The sequence below is a fragment of the Zonotrichia leucophrys genome, chromosome 4A (assembly GCF_028769735.1).
Source record: "Zonotrichia leucophrys gambelii isolate GWCS_2022_RI chromosome 4A, RI_Zleu_2.0, whole genome shotgun sequence".
Lineage (NCBI taxonomy): Eukaryota > Metazoa > Chordata > Aves > Passeriformes > Passerellidae > Zonotrichia > Zonotrichia leucophrys.
Genome location: NC_088174.1, coordinates 2,172,826 through 2,189,620, shown reverse-complemented (window position 1 = coordinate 2,189,620; position 16,795 = coordinate 2,172,826). Strand labels below are relative to the sequence as shown.

General features: G+C 45.3%; 1 protein-coding gene across 3 annotated transcripts; it reads left to right on the top strand.

Annotated features, from left to right (window-relative positions):
• The first annotated feature begins 211 nt into the window (after positions 1-211).
• Positions 212-13,229, top strand: RLIM (ring finger protein, LIM domain interacting). 3 transcript variants are annotated; one of them, XM_064713053.1, is made up of 4 exons: positions 212-364; positions 9,457-9,645; positions 10,468-10,551; positions 11,378-13,229. In XM_064713053.1, exons 2-4 carry the CDS (start codon positions 9,477-9,479, stop codon positions 12,910-12,912), a joined length of 1,788 nt encoding a protein of 595 aa, XP_064569123.1. In that variant the 5' UTR covers positions 212-364; positions 9,457-9,476; the 3' UTR covers positions 12,913-13,229. The 3 variants fall into 3 exon arrangements, with proteins under 3 accessions (XP_064569123.1, XP_064569124.1, XP_064569122.1); XM_064713052.1 differs by lacking the exon at positions 212-364 and adding an exon at positions 843-1,068; XM_064713054.1 differs by lacking the exon at positions 10,468-10,551.
• The last annotated feature ends 3,566 nt before the right edge of the window (positions 13,230-16,795 follow it).

The window sequence follows — 16,795 nt, the reverse complement described above, 5'->3', positions numbered from 1 at the left end:
CTGTGAGCTGAGGAGCAGCCATAGATGGCATCCCCGTCCCGCCCTGCCCCACCCTCAGCCTTTGCCCGCACCAAAATGGCGGCGGCCCCTGAGGGCCGGGGCCGCTCGCGCTGGGCGGGGCCGCCCTCCCGGGCCGCGCCTGCGCGGGGCCGCGCGCGCCTCCACTTCCGGCTGCCGGCGGCCGCTTCCGGCCCCCCGTTCCTTGGTAACAATGGAGCAGAAAATGGCCGCCTGAGCGGGCAGGAGGCGGCGCGGCGGCGGAGCGGCACGGGCGGAGCGCGGACAGCCGGCACCCAGCCCCGAGCGGCGCGGGCAGCGGCGCACCCACAGCCGGAGGGGCGGCGGCGGGCGGCGGCGGCGGGCGGTGAGCACCGGGGCGGGGGCGGGCTCTCAAAATGGCCCGGGGAAGGGAGAGGCCCAGGCCCGGGGGAGGCGGCGGCGGCCTCCGCCCGGAGCGGGAGGCGGGAGCGGGGCCCCTCAGCCCCCGCTCGGGGCAGGCTCGGCGGGGCGCGGGAGGCTCCATCGGCGGTGCCGTGAGGGAGCGGGGGGCGGTGATGGCGGTCGGGGCGCGGGTGTGCCCGGATGGGCCGCGCTCCGTCACCCCGGGCACTGCCCCGGCCGGGCCGCCCTGATCCGCCACCGGCTGGGGAGCTGGGGGTGCGCTGCCGCCGGGGAGCCCAGGCGGGCCCGGCACTGTCCGGTGGCCGCAGGAATTGGAGGAGGCTCCTTTTGGGAGGGTGGGGGAGGGGGTGGCTGTAGCCCTGTCCTGGGCCCCGTCCGCAGTTCAGGGTCCGCTGCAGGAGCCGCAGCTCCTCACGGCCGTGTTCAGGCCCTGTTTCAGACCGGGATTTGGGGCCAGAAGCCTTGTTGTGGAACACAGGCCAGAAGAACTGTTCCTCTCCTGCTGTGCAGAGCTCTGGATCAGCCTGTGACCTGTTCAGACCTGTGGTGTTTGCTATTCCTGTGCTGGGTTTCTCCCCAGTTCAGCACGTCATCTTTGCTCTGTCACCTTAGCTTCCTGTGCAAGCTTTTCCCTGCCCCTTTTAATGGTGTTTGTTGGCATTTAAGGTTTGTGTTTCTCTGTTTCAAAACCCTTATCAAGTCCAGCTGCACATATGTGTTTATCTTGAGTGGTCTGCTTTAATTGAGGAGCAATATCAGGGTGTGTATAATATTGTGTATGTGTATATATATATGTATATAACGTAGTGATGATTAAGGTTTGTTTATAAAATGTATTATGTGTCTTGACTTTAGTGTGTAGTAGAAGTCTGGCAAAAGGTTTCACAGCAAAAAAACCTGAATTTAAAAAATAACAGTAGTATTATATTGCTGTTTCTCAGGAAGGTGGAGCTTTGATACAGAGAAGCTCCTAAACAAGAACACAAACTTGATAATACCCAATAGTAGCATCACACATCACTTTTATTTTCCTCTCCATGTTGGCAGCATTGGGTAATTTCAACTTGGAAATACTTGTCAAATGTTCAGAAGAACTTCTGACACTAATTTGTCCCTGAGTTTTAATTGCAGTGACTTGTCAAGTCTTTCTAAAACAAATAAACAGTTGGCTGCTTCTTGGGCAGTTAATTATGTTAATTGAGGGTCAGATATTTAGTTTTGTTGTAGTGGTCACCTAGCACTTAAACTGACTCTGATCCCTCTACAGGTTTACCATTTTGGAATTAAAATAATGATAGCTTGGACTTATGTCTTGGGAAGGGAAAACACACCACACATTATAAAATTAAGGGTTTCTTGTTATGTTAGACCACTGAGGCACAGCAACTGCAGAGTTCCCTTCATCAGCAACTCTGCCTGGGTAAATGTTTGTCACTGAAATAACCACACACCAGTAGTTTTCAGGCTGTAGTGGTTGCCATCTGTATCATATTTATTTTCCATATTACTGGATGAATTCCTGGACAAGAGTGTTGCAAGTGTCTGCTCTCCAGTGCTTTGTGCTTTTTTAGAGGAATGGATGACATGATCCTTAGATTGAAATGTTTTCAAAACACCTCTACATCAATACACCTGCCTTGCTTGTTCCTTTATTCCTCTTCCCTGTGGGAATGTATCAAAATAAATCCCTTGATCTTGGCAGATTCATTCCAGGTGCAGTGGAGGTGTACATTTCTTTAACAGTCATAGCATAATATAAAATAATGGTTTGACTCCATTTACTTGAGTCTAAAGATATTTAAGTCCAGCCTAATGTAGCTTAACACATTACTGGAGTGTCCTAAATTCTTTTTTTTGTAGAGAAGTTCAGTTTCCATTTGTTAAAATACTTGAATCCAGACATGATTAGTGGGTGTTTATCCAAAGTTTTGTGGTTTAATCTCAGTTCTTGGTGAAAACTTATCAGCTGCTGAGCCTGCAGAAATTATTAGTGAAGGGATAAAACCAAATGTGAACATTTCCTTCTTCAAGATACTTTTATGAGAGTCTTGTGCTTCTCAAAAGCAAAACTTCTAAAGAGTGTAGCAGTGTCATAAGTTAGTCAGGAGCTTTGTGTGCTGAGTGGGGATAGCCAGGAGCATCCCAGGGGCTGGATTTGCCTTTGCACAGGTTCTGGCTGCAGGTAAGATCATAAACACAGGCCTGTGTCTCCTTCAGACTGCTCAGGTTTGGATTAATGAGGTGTTTGGTGGGAGCTTTTGGCTGCTGTGCAGTGTTGGGGCTCAGCTTTGGCTCAGGGAGATCTGCAGGGTTGGATGGTCTCGTAAAACCACCCGATGGTTATGGAACAGAGGAAAAGCCAGCACATATTTTATCTTAGCTCAGTGTTTAAAATCCTCTTGTGCTCAGAGCACTCTGGGTTTTGATGTGCAAGGTGTATGTGCACATAGTCCTGTTAGAATGCTGGGGCTGCCCTGCCTTGGGGTGGCACCAGAATGGAATTCTCATGGTGCAGATGCCTGTTGCAATTCAGATAAATTTCCCTTCATTTTCTTTGCCACTTCTGTGTTTGTGGGGCCGCGGGTACCGGCGAGAGCAGGAACACAGCATCGGAATTCCTCTGTGCCTTGTGGCTGCACTGATTCTCTGCTTGTTGCTCTCTCACTGCTAGCAGGGCCTGCAGTAGCAGCACTAGTGTGGAGACAGCAACATTCTGCAGTGAATTTAAAGATGGCTTTTTCTTTTTTAGCTAAAAGTCAGTGAGCGTTGATTGGCTTGGTGTTTTCACTAACCACAGCTTGTGTTTCTTCAGGAATCAAAACTCTGCTTGTCCTTGGATATCAGTCCTGTCTCAGGGCCAGCACTGGTTACTTGTGTGCAGCTTTACTTCTTTTGAGTTCAGAGTGGGCCTTCTGCTGCTGATCCAGCAGGAAGCTCATTTCTGGGCAAAAAGAGCATCATTTCATGAACTGCAGTGCTGGAAACGTGCTGCACCTCGTAGACACCAAGCATTCTCTTCTGTGCTATCTCAATTTGATGGCAAATGCAGTGTTATCTTAATTTTATTTTCCACTTGTGTGTGAGAAGTGTTGTTTTAGTAAGTGCAGATGATAAAAGGCAAAGCCCAGCATTTTGGCAGTTGTTACTGCATTTTATTTTCAGAGCTCCATCTTGGTTCCACATGCTCTCAGTGTTCTGGAATTGCTAAGCTCTGCCCTGATTTCCTCACTTCTTTCTGACTTATCAGGAGTTGTGAGTGTTTCTCTTCTTTATCTCAGCAGTTGGTTCAGCTGAAGTGTTTTTGCTCTCTGGTCTGTTGGGGTTTTTTTACTCTGTGGAACTTTCTGCCACTGTTGTGCAAAAGTATTCATTTGCTTTGTGTTGTTTGAAATGTATGTTCAGAATGACATCTTGTTTGAGGGCCTTTGCTTTGAAACACACTGGGGTAGTAAAAAAGCTGAATCAATGTTTAACACTCCTTGTTAAAGTGGCATTTAAATTTTACAGCACTTTTCACAGAACACTTCCACAGAATACAAAACTTTTTCCAGCTTTGCAAGAGTGGTGCATGTTTCATGGTAACTTTTGAGTTAAAGAGGACATAGGGAGAGGACATTCTTTATTTTAAAACTTAAGGTAGGTTTATTAAAAAGCTAATAAGAACCTAAATCTGCTGTTCATCACAGTGCAAATAAAAAGCCACAATAGCAGGGAAGAAAATCCCAAAATTCATGATGCCACTTTCAAAACTGGAAAAGTTTGTGCCTTTTTACTGTTTCCAAGATGGAGGTGAGTGTATTGGACCTGTGGTATCAAAGCCTTTGGTGTAATCACAAAAGGAAGCTTTGCACCTGCACAAAAAGAGAAAGCCAAACAAACTTGACATAATGAAGCTCCATGTATAATGCAAATAGATGACTTTCATTTCACTGTCTTAGGGTGTCTTTTTCCTTTAATGATGGGATTCACTGACAGTTTTTGCTTCTGCTTTTGAGCTTGCAGACTTGAGTGATGAAATATTTAAGATGAAAATGTAGTTTCTGTTATGCCTTACTTCCAGCTAGTTTTGAGCATGGAGAAATTGGATACTGACTGGCATGGAAACTGTTTTTCAACTTTGAATTCTTCTAGGAAAATGAGGTGGAGTGGGTTGGATGAGTGCTGTGTGTGAAGTGGGTTCAGTTTGTGCTCGAAGGAGCTGGGCTAAGAGCACTGCCTGTTCTCGAGGCTGTTCCTGTGTCATTTGAGACATGGAATTGGAGCGAGCCTGGCTGGGCACGGCAGCGCTGCTGAAGTCACAGTTCGTGGAAAGCTTGGACACACAGCTGTGCTCTGCTTCTGTGCAGCTGAAGTGTGTGTGAGGCATGTTCCTGCAGCCTGGGCAGGGAAACAGCCTCTGAGGACACAAAGCAAACAAGTCAGAGCTTCTGGCTTCCATCCTGAGTCACCCCTTCAGTGCAAGGTTTGATCAGACTGCAAGCAAGGTGCTCTACCGGTTGGAGTGGCTAATTAAGATGAGGGTATGAATCATAAATGAGAAGTTGGCCTTCTGCTGAGGACATCTCTGGAACACCCACACTGCCATCCTCTTTTTTTGTTTATCCAGAGGTATTAACTGTGTTGCTGGGACGTGAGGTAACTCAGGAAACATTCCTGCCACACAGGGCACGAGAGAGTCTCAGGTGAGGTTGAAATACCGGTATCACTGACATGGGGGAGTTCTGGAGGAACTTCTTCTAGCACACCTGACTCATGAGCAGCTGGCTTGTTTCTTCAGTTTAATTAAATTCCATGCCTTGTCCTGTAAAACTTTGAGGATTGCCCCATAAATCTAATGAAAATTTGAATTTTAAGGTGTCGCTTCTTCATTTAACCCTGCCAATTAGTGATTTGAGGGTTTGTCAGATTTTCTAAGTTCTGCCTAGTTGCTTTAATGAGAGCTCTAATGCTTTATGGGATTTCTTTTAAATGTAAAAAAAAACAGGAATGCAGGCTAAAGTAGTGTCTTGGTGTTTAATTCAGGTAACTAATGTCTGGAGATATTAGACATTCTTGAAGGAGAAAGAACTAGAGATTTATTACTGTGTGTTATGGTCCATGAATGCTTTTTCTGGGAAGAATCCTGTAGTCCACAAGTGCAGTGCAATATGGAGATAGGCTGTGCTGCTGCTGAAGGTAAATAGGTGACACAGATGTTATCCCTGCTTGCTGTTCCTCCAGATTTGAGGCAGTAGCACATTCCTGACTGGATTTAGTTTACAAACAACCTGGCATGAAAAAAAAACCAAAATATTTCTTACGCTGTAAGAATGATAACTTTGTATTATTCAGGGAATATCCAGTACTCTTAGATTGTCCCTGTCAAACAACCCACAGTATTGCTTCCTCTTGAATTAGAAGAATGTAACAAACAATAGCTTTTGTGGGCTTACTGCAGTCTGGAGCAGCAGTGGGGAGACAGGCAGTCATTTGTGCTTGGAAATCTCTGAGGCTGTTGAAGCATAACTGCAGGGAGGATACTTTTGTGATTTGTGGCAGGATGGGAACACCAATTAAGAATTCACTGTAGTTACTCTTGTCTGGATATTCAAGCTGCTGAAGAATTTTTGGGTTTTTTCTCTAGGAGAAAATTGTTTATCCTATCTCTGATTCTCTTGCTTTGTGCAGTCCTTAGGTGGTCACCCCCTCACTTCCCTGTAAGGAGATTTTCATACCTGGCTATCTCAGCTGAAGTTGGCAATAACCAGCAGGTCTGAACTTCCTGCTCGTAGTTGTGACCTTCCCCACCCTGTGTCAACTCAGTGCTGACAAGGAAGGACACTGAAGGAGGAAATTCTGAATCTTTTAGCTTGGATAAGAACAAAGCCTTACACTGGAAGAAAGAAAAGCAGAGTTGAACTGTACTAGCTTATTAGATAGCCAAATGTTGGTTATTTTGTTGTACACCTGTTGGTTTTCCCTCATCAGCCTTCCCTGTATTACTGGCTTCCTTCAGCCAGTCTTAATTGCCTGCAGGGTGTGAGCTGAGAGCAGCATCCTGAGGGGCAGAATTTCAAGTTCTTTCTGCCTCTGTGTGCAGGGCCATGGTAACTCCCACCCTGGAAATGCTGCTGTCCAGCCACAGGGGCTCTGTGGAGCTGTGCTGAGGCAGGAGCAGCCTAAACATTCCAGTAGGTTCAGTGTGGCCATGGAGAGCTCTGCAGCAGCCTGGGAGGTGAGGCTTGTGTTGGACAATGTGCACAATGAGCTGAGGGCACAGGGAGGAGACAGAAAGCAGCAGAAGCCTTGGGATAGAAATCCTGGGTTTCATTTGCTGGTTTTAATATCAGAGCTCTGCTTTGAAGTGTGTCATCCCATTTGCTGTCTGCAGTCACGTAGGGAGAATGTGTTGTTGCTGCTGTGTTTCTGTGCCATCTGTATTTCCATCAGTGTAAACATCCCAGAGAGATACACAGCATTTCTGGGATCCTGAAATCGGGTACAGGGGACTGGTGTAACCTGTGAGTAGCTTGCAATAGGAAAATACAGCAATTTGTCACTGGCAGAAAAGTCCTCGTGTAAATTAAATTCTTCATTCATCCCACCTCTGAGCAGTAAACTCTATTCAGCCGTGGCCATTAGCTGATTTTATGGTTTAAGAGGGAAGATAAGAGATGAAGGAGGAGAAAAGAGGAGCAAACCTGACAATTAGTAGTACTGACTTATCCCAAGCATTTCCTGAAGAATCGCCCATTGAACTGTACATCAGCCTGTTGGTGAAGAAGAGATTTTAAATTCCCCCCTCATTTGACTTGTTTTGACTCTCCCTTTTTCCCTGACCAAGAATGGTGCACCTTCATTTTCTGAAATGGAACAGGCAAATATCTTTGCATCACGTAGGCATTAGGTAGCCAAGGTGCCTGCAAGCATTTTCAGTTAAAAGGAAAGTAGTAAATAAGTAGTAAACAAATGTTATGTTTTGTATGTGTAGTGCATCTTCCTGTTCTAAGAGCTGTTGAGGAATTGGTCTAATGCTTATAAAGGTGTTAATATTACCATCTTTCTGAAGACATTCCACGTGGTTCCAAGTTTGATGTGTATTCCCAAAGAACTGATGCATTTCAAGGTTTTATTTTGAATGCAAGTCTCTCATTCTACTTGAGACTTTTATTCAGGTATTACCAGAACCGGTGAGAGCTGCTTTTAAAAGTATCTTCTCCAGCGTGTCTTTAAATAATGATACTTGAAGTAATAATTCTGCTGCAGAAAGCTTGTAAAAAAAGTTGTGTTCTCACTAGAAATACGTGCCTGGCATGTGAAGGGCACAGGGATTTCCTAAGAGCTGGGTCAGAGCTGAACACACCTGCAGAAATATTGCTCAACTGTCCTGTGAACGGGGTCATTTATCGGTGTTTAACAGCACGTCACAGCACTGGCGTGTCACATGCCAGTCTGCAGTTTTCAGATTGCTCCAGGGATTTGGAAATGCACAGAAAGCTGATAGGCTCCCATCTGACTCAGGAGTGACTCTGGGAATTGCTGCTGCTTCCTGATTGCTGAAAAAGGGTGTAACAGCTTTGGTAAAGTGGCAGAACTCCTCAGACCCAAACAGCACCGGTAGCCCCAAGTGGCAATAAGTTACTGATATTAACTTAAATTCAAGTTTTGCTGCATCAGAACTGAAGACAAAGAGGCTCAGAACAGCAGTTTCATAATTTTCAAGTCTGCAATAATGGGATGTCCTATCCTGTGGAATTTTTCTGGTGCTGCACTTTAATTTTCACCATGGCAGCTGAAATAAAGTGCCCGTGGAGATCCTGCAGTGCTGCTCTTCTGGAGAAGCACTAATGTAAACTGTGGGCAGTCTTGACTTGACAGCTGTGCTGACAAACCAAAAAAAGATGCTTTTTGCACTAGACAGATGTCTAAGTGTTGGAAATTTTCCAGTGAGAAGCAGAAAAGCTTTATTCTTCCAGTATTTCCATGTCACTTGAAGTATGGTTTAAATGAAAGGAATGTTTTCTGATGGGGAATGTTATTGCAGAGCTTTTTAGCATGCAGAGGATTAGCTTCTTAATCACCTCTGAGTAACTAGATTCTACCAGTTGTACAGGAAAATTCTTGGTGCTGTGAGTAGTGAGGCAGAGTGATCAAGGAAAGTGGTTATTTTATCTTCATTTGATGCATTTGCATGGCACAGCCAGTGCCAGAATGTCTCCTGCATTTGCATTGTTCTTTACAATATTTATCAGATACAGACACAGCATTAATCGATTATTTTCCTTGAAAGAGAGACGTTGTCAAGTATTTCATCCAAATGAAAAACAATATGAGAAGATTATATTTTAAAATATGCAGCCTAGAAGACAGCTCTTTAAAGCACTAGTGTAGCATGTGCTGAAGTTTTGTCTTGGAAATTTGCTCATCAACATCAGTAGTTCAGTAAAAGCTGAAACTTGAAAGCAAATTCCTCTCTTGATGTAAAACTATAAAGCTGATTTTACAAACTCTCTTTGTTTTTTGAGGGAATGAGAACCTGTCCCTTTTTTTTGTGCACAGGGTTCGACAGCATCTTCTTTATTTGAGTTGTTCATAACCACTTCATTCTGTTGAAATTCACTAGTATGGTGAAGAGAATGTTTCTGTAGCAGGCAGGAAAAGGCAAGGAACACTAATCCTGTGCTCAGAGAGCACAATCAAGGATGGCTTGTGCCTTGTACTACACTTCTGTGAGGCTGCTTGGAGAGGCAGTTGTGATATCAGGAATATTTTATGCAAAAAGCAGATAATCACGGTCACTTACTATGTGAATTCAAAGATGGGCTCTAAGGCTTTTGGCAGATGATATTCTGTGTTCATCTTGCTGCTTTGAGTATTTGGGCATCATATCAGTTTTGTTTGTACTTTTTGAGGAGGTTCATGCTTTGTTTTTGATCCTTGTGGTGATGAACCTGATCCTAACCAAAGCTTCATTAACAGTTTAACCTGTACTTCACTCTTGTACTGGACTCACATGCATAAATTCCATGCTGTATTTCACTGCTCTCATGAAGGCTTTGTTCTCTCCTTTTTTAGGTACTCTTCTACTCATCAAGATGGAAAGCTCAGATTCTGGTGATAAAGGAAGTATTGATCAGTCAGAAGCCCAACGTCAGAGCCAGCTGGATCGGTTAGACCGAGAGGAGGCTTTCTATCAGTTTGTGAACAACCTGAGTGAAGAGGACTACAGGCTTATGAGAGATAACAATTTGCTAGGAACACCAGGTAGGTAATGCTTGGCTATGTCCATCCTGCTAGAGTTGCTTGTAGGAAATTTGTGTCATTTTCTGTGCCCCTGAAGCCCTTTCACCCGTCTGTGTGTGCAGCTGTGTTCCGTGGTAGGAAGTAGCTTCTGGCTAATTTGTGCACATTCAAATTCAAGTGGTCCCTTGACTTGTGGAGACGTAGGATGGTGTGGATTCATCAGATACAAAAGTCTGGTGTTTGCACAACTTGGCAGGAACACCCAGATTTGACCCAGTTCCAGTTATGAACCCTTAGATGGACAACAAATCTCCTTTAAGCCTCTGTGTGCAGACTTTGTGCAGGTGAGGTTTGGAGTTTGTAACCAGGGTAAGTAGTCTGCTATGAGATTCTGCATGGACATTTTGATGTCAGCTCTCAATCAACATGCTAAACTTCCTCTTCATAGGTTGATACCTAATTCAAATCATGACTCAAGTTATTTAAACCTTCTGTTCCTGCTCGTGGAAGTGTTAACCTCAAATATTTCATGCTGGACACCCTAATGGGTGTAGGATGACAAAAATTGCTGCTCAGCTGTCAAGGTTACAGAACCAGAGAGCACATCTCTCTTGAATAGGATGGAACTGTTGGGTATTTCAGCTTCAGGAAAACTTACTTGGGACAACAGTGCTAAAGTGTCTGAACTTCCCCTTAGCACTGTGCTTGGCAGTGCCATTCTGGCAGGAATTAATTAGACAGAACACAAGCAGTGGCTTGTACCTTCTTTAGAAGCTTTTGATAATGCTTGCCATACATATATGATTTGGAAATATTTTTGGAAAATTTTGCTTATTTTCTAAGGTGAAATTACTGAAGAAGAGTTGCTGAGAAGGCTACACCAAGTTAAAGAAGGTCCGCCACAGCAAAACAGTGATGAGAATAGAGGTATATACAGTATTTGTGAAAACTCTTAACTTTAGCACCCCACACGGACCTTAACTTGAGTGCAGGAGTGGAACAAGTTAAGCCTAGGCAGGTGCAAGGTGAGCTTTGGTTCAAAACTCAGTGAACCTTATGTCTGATATCTGCTGCAGAGGTCAGTTTGGGACAGATTTCATTCATAACACATCTCTTCTATCAAAATAAAGTTTTGCTTAGGTTTATTTCATTCTTTTTATTTCATTTTTTTTAAGATTGCCTTTCTGTCTGCTCCCTTCTGGGATGCTTTTTGGCAATTCCTCTTTTTTAATTCTTCCCTTCCAAAGATGCTACATTGCTTTTGTTGTCACCCTTCTGTAGTGGTTGGTGGGGGATGCTCAGACCTGACCACTGGGGTTCATTCTTCAGTGAGACAGATTTGCTATAAAGCTCTGCAGGTGAAGGTTCAGAACAACCTTAATTCTCTGTTTCATGGTCAATTGATCACTTAATTGTTTGGAAAGGAAAACACAGAATATTGATGTGTTATGCCACCTGACATGTGACTTTCCATTTACTTATGATAGAAAATACATGTTCTTTTGATGACTTGTTTGCTCTGTGATGGCTGCAGCCTATCTGTGCATATTAGAGCAATGTCCACTCCTGCTCCCTTAGAAGAGCTCTGGTAGTTAGAGAATTGTCACACTGCCTGTGAAACCACAGTAGCACTCGGTAGGATTCAGCACTTCTAAATTGTCACTTGTTAAGCTAAGCAATTATGTTCTTGGAAAAGATGGCTCCAAAATTAGCTCAGTACTCTAATTTTGGTAGTTCCCTGTCTTTTCCACAGGTGCAGAGTCTGCAGAAGATGTTTCAAATGGAGATTCTATAATAGACTGGCTTAATTCAGTCCGACAGACTGGAAATACGACACGGAGCGGGCAGCGAGGAAACCAGTCCTGGAGAGCAGTGAGCCGGACTAACCCAAATAGCGGCGACTTCAGATTCAGTTTGGAAATAAATGTCAACCGTAATAATGGGAACACGAATCCAGAAACTGAGAATGAGCCATCTGTAGAGCCTTCCAATGGGGAGGATTTGGAAAACAGCCAAAGTGACTCTGAAATTCCAAGGTCTGAATCACCATCTGTAAGGCAGCCTGGATCAGAAAGGAGCAGTGCGGAGGAGCTGACAGCTGAGGAGGCTTCCCCTCCTAGAGGGCAGAGGAGAGCCAGGAGTAGGAGTCCCGAGCAGCGGCGGACGCGGGCTAGGACTGATAGAAGTAGGTCACCTATCAATGCAGTGAGCGAGGCCCCTCGCAGGTCTCATCACAACACATCATCTCAAACACCTGACCACTCCTCAGCGGGCGAGGCTGAGGGCAGCTCTAGAACCAGGCAGCACGTGACGTTAAGGCAGCACACAGTGGGGACTGAGGTGCCAAGTGAAAATGCAGTTCTGTTTGCCCCCCCTGAGACGAGGCCTGCTCCTCAAGCAGCGGGTTCTTCAGAAAGCACTGGTGCCAGCGAGTCCGCGGCTCCTGGGCAGAGGCCTCCCACCATAGTGCTGGACCTGCAGGTGAGAAGAGTTCGCCCGGGCGAGTACCGGCAGAGGGACAGCATCGCCAACAGGACCCGCTCGCGCTCCCAGACCCCCAACAACACGGTCACCTACGAGAGCGAGCGCGGCGGCTTCCGGCGCACCTTCTCCCGCTCGGAGCGCGCCGGCGTGAGAACTTACGTCAGCACCATCAGGATCCCCATCCGCAGGATCCTGAACACGGGCCTGAGCGAGACCACGTCGGTCGCCATCCAGACCATGCTGAGGCAGATCATGACGGGCTTCGGGGAGCTCAGCTACTTCATGTACAGCGATAACAGTGCAGATTCCGGTGGGTCGACTCCCTTTCACCACTTGGAGACTGCCGAGCCGCAGAGCGGAGGCGGGGGCGCCTCGGGCAATGAGAATGCAGATGTCAGCTCAGGGGAGGTGTACGAGGGTGGGCACGAGGCCAGCTCAACATCTGGTGCCAGGCGGGAAGGCCGCAATATGAGGGGATCGGTCACTTTTGAAGAAAGCGGTTCTCTACCATTCCTTAGCCTTGCACAGTTTTTCTTACTCAACGAAGATGACGATGACCAACCCAGAGGACTCACCAAAGAACAAATTGACAACCTAGCCATGAGGAATTTTGGTGAGAGCGACGCTCTGAAAACCTGCAGCGTGTGCATCACCGAGTACACGGAGGGCAACAAGCTCCGCAAGCTGCCGTGCTCACACGAGTACCACGTGCACTGCATCGACCGCTGGCTGTCCGAGAACTCCACCTGCCCCATCTGCCGCAGGGCAGTGCTGGCCTCTGGGAACAGGGAGAGCGTGGTCTGAGGCAGAGCTGAGTGATGGCCAGGCAGCCGGTGTGATAGTGATGGGCAAAGAAGTCACTTCCTTTATGGCCACTTTTTGAGTGGTACCTCAATGTATAGTAATGACTCGGAGTGAATCTTCCCTCATTGAAAGCATTTTCTCTGGATTCAAGATTTGGGAATTGGAAAATTTCTTTAATTAGGTTTTTCGAGTTCTAGTTGGTTTGGGTGTTCAATTTCACTTGTCCAAAGACATCTCCCCACTTCAAAATATTTTTTTTCTTTGTGAAGATATTAAGTTCTTTCTCCTTCCCAGCCCAATAAACAGTTTTTCCTCAAGATTGTGCTTCTGAGGAGTTATTTGAGAAGTTATCCCAGCTCAGTGTCCATGAGTCATAGAGGAATTTTTGCAAGAAATCCAACTCTCTGAAAAAATAATATTAATTTAATTGCACATTTGAACATACTTTTAATTTTCCTCCTGGGTTAATATTGGACATGTCTGTGTAAATAACACTAATGTTAGCCCTTTCCCCATCACTATGGCACGCTGTAGGATGAGCTGTTAGCGTAATTGGGATATTTATCTTGTTGTGGAAATATAAGAATTGCCTATGCTTGTTTAAATAAAGGAAAAAAAAATCTGTTTTAAAATTGTAAAGCTTTTTTGTAGAAGCTCAGTACTTTTCCAATGCACTGTTGTACTAACGCATTAAGAATTAAAATTGTACCATGCTTAGAAATCAAGAACGCTTTTCATACAACCCCCACTACACAGAGAGCAAACTGAACACGAGAGAGCTGCTTTTGTGACTGTGTACCTGTCAAGAGCAGTGCATATCTGTACTATTTATGTGAACAGCTACTGTAACATAAAAACAGTTGGATTAGACATTTAATTGCATTTTAAAAACCGGAAATTAAATGTTATAGTTGCAGTGTTTTGGCTCAGTAATGCCACCAAAAAAAAAAAAAGATGATAAAAATTAGAAACTGTTCTAATGGCTGGTTATTTCTTGGTATGGTTGCAAATATGGAATAATACAAACCTGTGTGTACTGCCTTGTTCACTGAGGTTTGTGCCCAATTTTTCTATCAGCTTTTCCTCTCAATTGTTGAGGCAGTGTTGTAACTTCATCAAACAAGTATGGACAGGTTGGTTTTTAGTTCTTCACAAGCTTCAGCTGTACTGGTAACCTCTGGATGTGTTGAGTGGTCTGGTGTTGGTAGCCTGTGGTGCAGGTGCCTCAGGGAATAACTGGAAAGCACATCATCAGTATTGGGTTACATTTGAAAATGAGTGCGCTTAAATGTGTAGGAGATTCTTGAGACTAACAGTAAAAACCCAACAAGCTCTTTATATTCCTATTGGACAGAATGAAAATGAATTTACTTTTAAAATTATGTATGTGACATGTTGCAGTTGAGAATTGGAGAATGTACCTCAACTCTCATTGGAGTGTGTGTGTGGGGAAACATCCTTCACCCCCACTGACCCCTTCTTTGTTTTATTCTCCAAGGTTTTGGGTTTTTCCTGGCTTACATGTGCAGTGGGAAAGTGGTTTTTATTTATTTCCACTCCAGGGCAGTAGTGCTGAAGGGATATGAGCTGCTCTTGCTGGCTGGATGGGAAATGTTGTTTGTTCCTCAGATGACAAAACCAAAGCTGGCCTATCTCTTTTTTCCTAATTAAAACACATTTTTGGTGTTTTATAGTGGTGGGTGCATAAACTATAATTGCTGCTCTAAGCCATTTTAACATCTCATCAGCTAGTTCAGGATTCCATAGCATCCCAAAATTCTGGTTTTTTTTTTCTCCATGTACATTTTGTGCTGTTGTTTCAGTGGGAAGCCCTGAGTGGCTGTTGAGCTCTTTCCTCCTGGTGGGACAGACACACCATCATGGCAGAGGGGCACCAGGGTTCTTTGGGAACAGAACAATCAGTCAGCTCACAGGTTTGGCTTTTTCCTTGGATGCACATCACTGTCAAATTGGAATTGGCTGTTGATTCTGGGTGCTGGTTCCTCTGTGCCAAAACTTCACAGCAGAATAACACTTCTGAATTTCACAGAGCAAATACTTGCTCTCCCTTGCAGTTTCCAGACTTATAGAGCATAGAATTAGAAGGGAAAAAAAAACCCTCTCTACATGAGTACCACGTTAGGTGTTGGAAGTCAGAGATGTTCATCTCAGAGCAGAGCTGGTGGCCACCAGGAAGGGAGCCCAATTTCCCAACCCCACACAAAGCATGGCTGTGGTACCTGTCACCCCACCTTCTCCATGAATTTCCACCCTGGTAAAACTGCCCCAAAACAACAGTTTTGTTACAGCTTATGGCATGTCTTAACATTTTATCTTTCTGTAACAAGAGCAACTAATAAAATATTGGAGGTTTCCCAAACGGTACCGAGAACAAATAATTTAATCTCAGTTTAAGAGGTGTTGATGGTTCTCCATGGTTTCTCTGCCTTTCACAGCACTGAGTGTGCTAAAGGGGCTGGGGGCTCATTGTCTGCAGCAAAAACTTCTTTCTGTAGCTCAGTTAATTAGGGTAATTAAATTTCTATTTATCTAAATTTAGATTGGAGTTAGGAAAAGCCAATATTAACATTTCAGTTGCTTACAAAATGTGAAACAGTTTCATAATTAGACTAATTTACATTTCATGAAGTATTTTGATAGCAAGCATGTGTATTTAGCTCTTCCCTCAGTATTTTTTTTATATTTCTGGAGGGACTCAGCATCTTCCCTCGTGCCTGGAGGGGTGTGAAGGGTTAAAAGGGCGAGTTTTGGCACGTATTGGGGCTGATTTGTGGGAATGGTGGCTTTGGAGAGGCAGAGCCGTGTGCGCTGTGGGCTGGGTCACAGTGCCACCGTGTGGGACCTGCCTTCAGCACCAGCGGCGTTCCTTGCCGGATCCGCAGCTTTTATCTTGGTTCCGAAGGATTCTCCTTGTCATTTCGACATGGGGTGTTTTCTCAAATATCCAAACTCCTGCTGGGAATCCGTGGTGCGTGAGCTTCAGGAGAAAGGTTGTGTTTGGTGACCTTGTGCATCCCAGAGCAGGAATAGCATGAATTCCTTTCTGACAGTGCAGACCTCTACCCACAGCAATGGCAGCGGTCACCCGGCCAAAGCCTTGTGGCAAACGCAGTTTTAATAATTACATTCATTACGAGTTGCTGTTAGTTCATATTTTAATTCACGTTGTGAACAAACACACACTTGTGGGTGCTCACTTTAATTTTTTTGGGGTGGGGGGAGCTTTATCTGTGAAAAGTCTGAATTCCTGGTGCTGATTGGATTTCCCTTTCACGTGCAGATTTTTCCTTCGAACAAGTTGGGTTTTTTGCAGAGAACTTGGGGGCAGTTGAGTTGTTTTAAAACCAGTTTGATTGTGTAGGTACTTCGTGCATAGAAATCAGGGAATTTGAAGGGCCTTTTGTAGGAAGCAGCTGCAGGACACGACACCCACCCTAATTGTCCATTGTGTCGCCTTGCAGACGAAGGGGTTCCCACCAGAGCTGGCACAATGGCCCATAATGAGTGTCATCCCGGTTTCCTGTCACTTGTCTGGGTTATGCAAATGTGGGACTCCAAGGGCCCCTTTCCCGATGGATCCCCGGTGGATAAAGAGTTGTCCCCACAACCCAGTGGTCTCAGCACAATGAGGGGATGGATGGATGATGCAGGGTGAGGAGAGGCGCACGTAGGGCTGAGGGGGTTCTGAACCTCCACACCACAGCAGGAGCCTCCATCCCTCGTTGTCACCCCTCATTTGGGATCGCTGTGTCCAGGCAGGCTCTGTCCTGCTCTGGGGATGTCTGCCTGCTCCTCTGCCTTCTCCCAGGAGGAGGAGCTTTGCATGAACCTTGGCTTGGAGCCACATGGAGGGAATTTATAA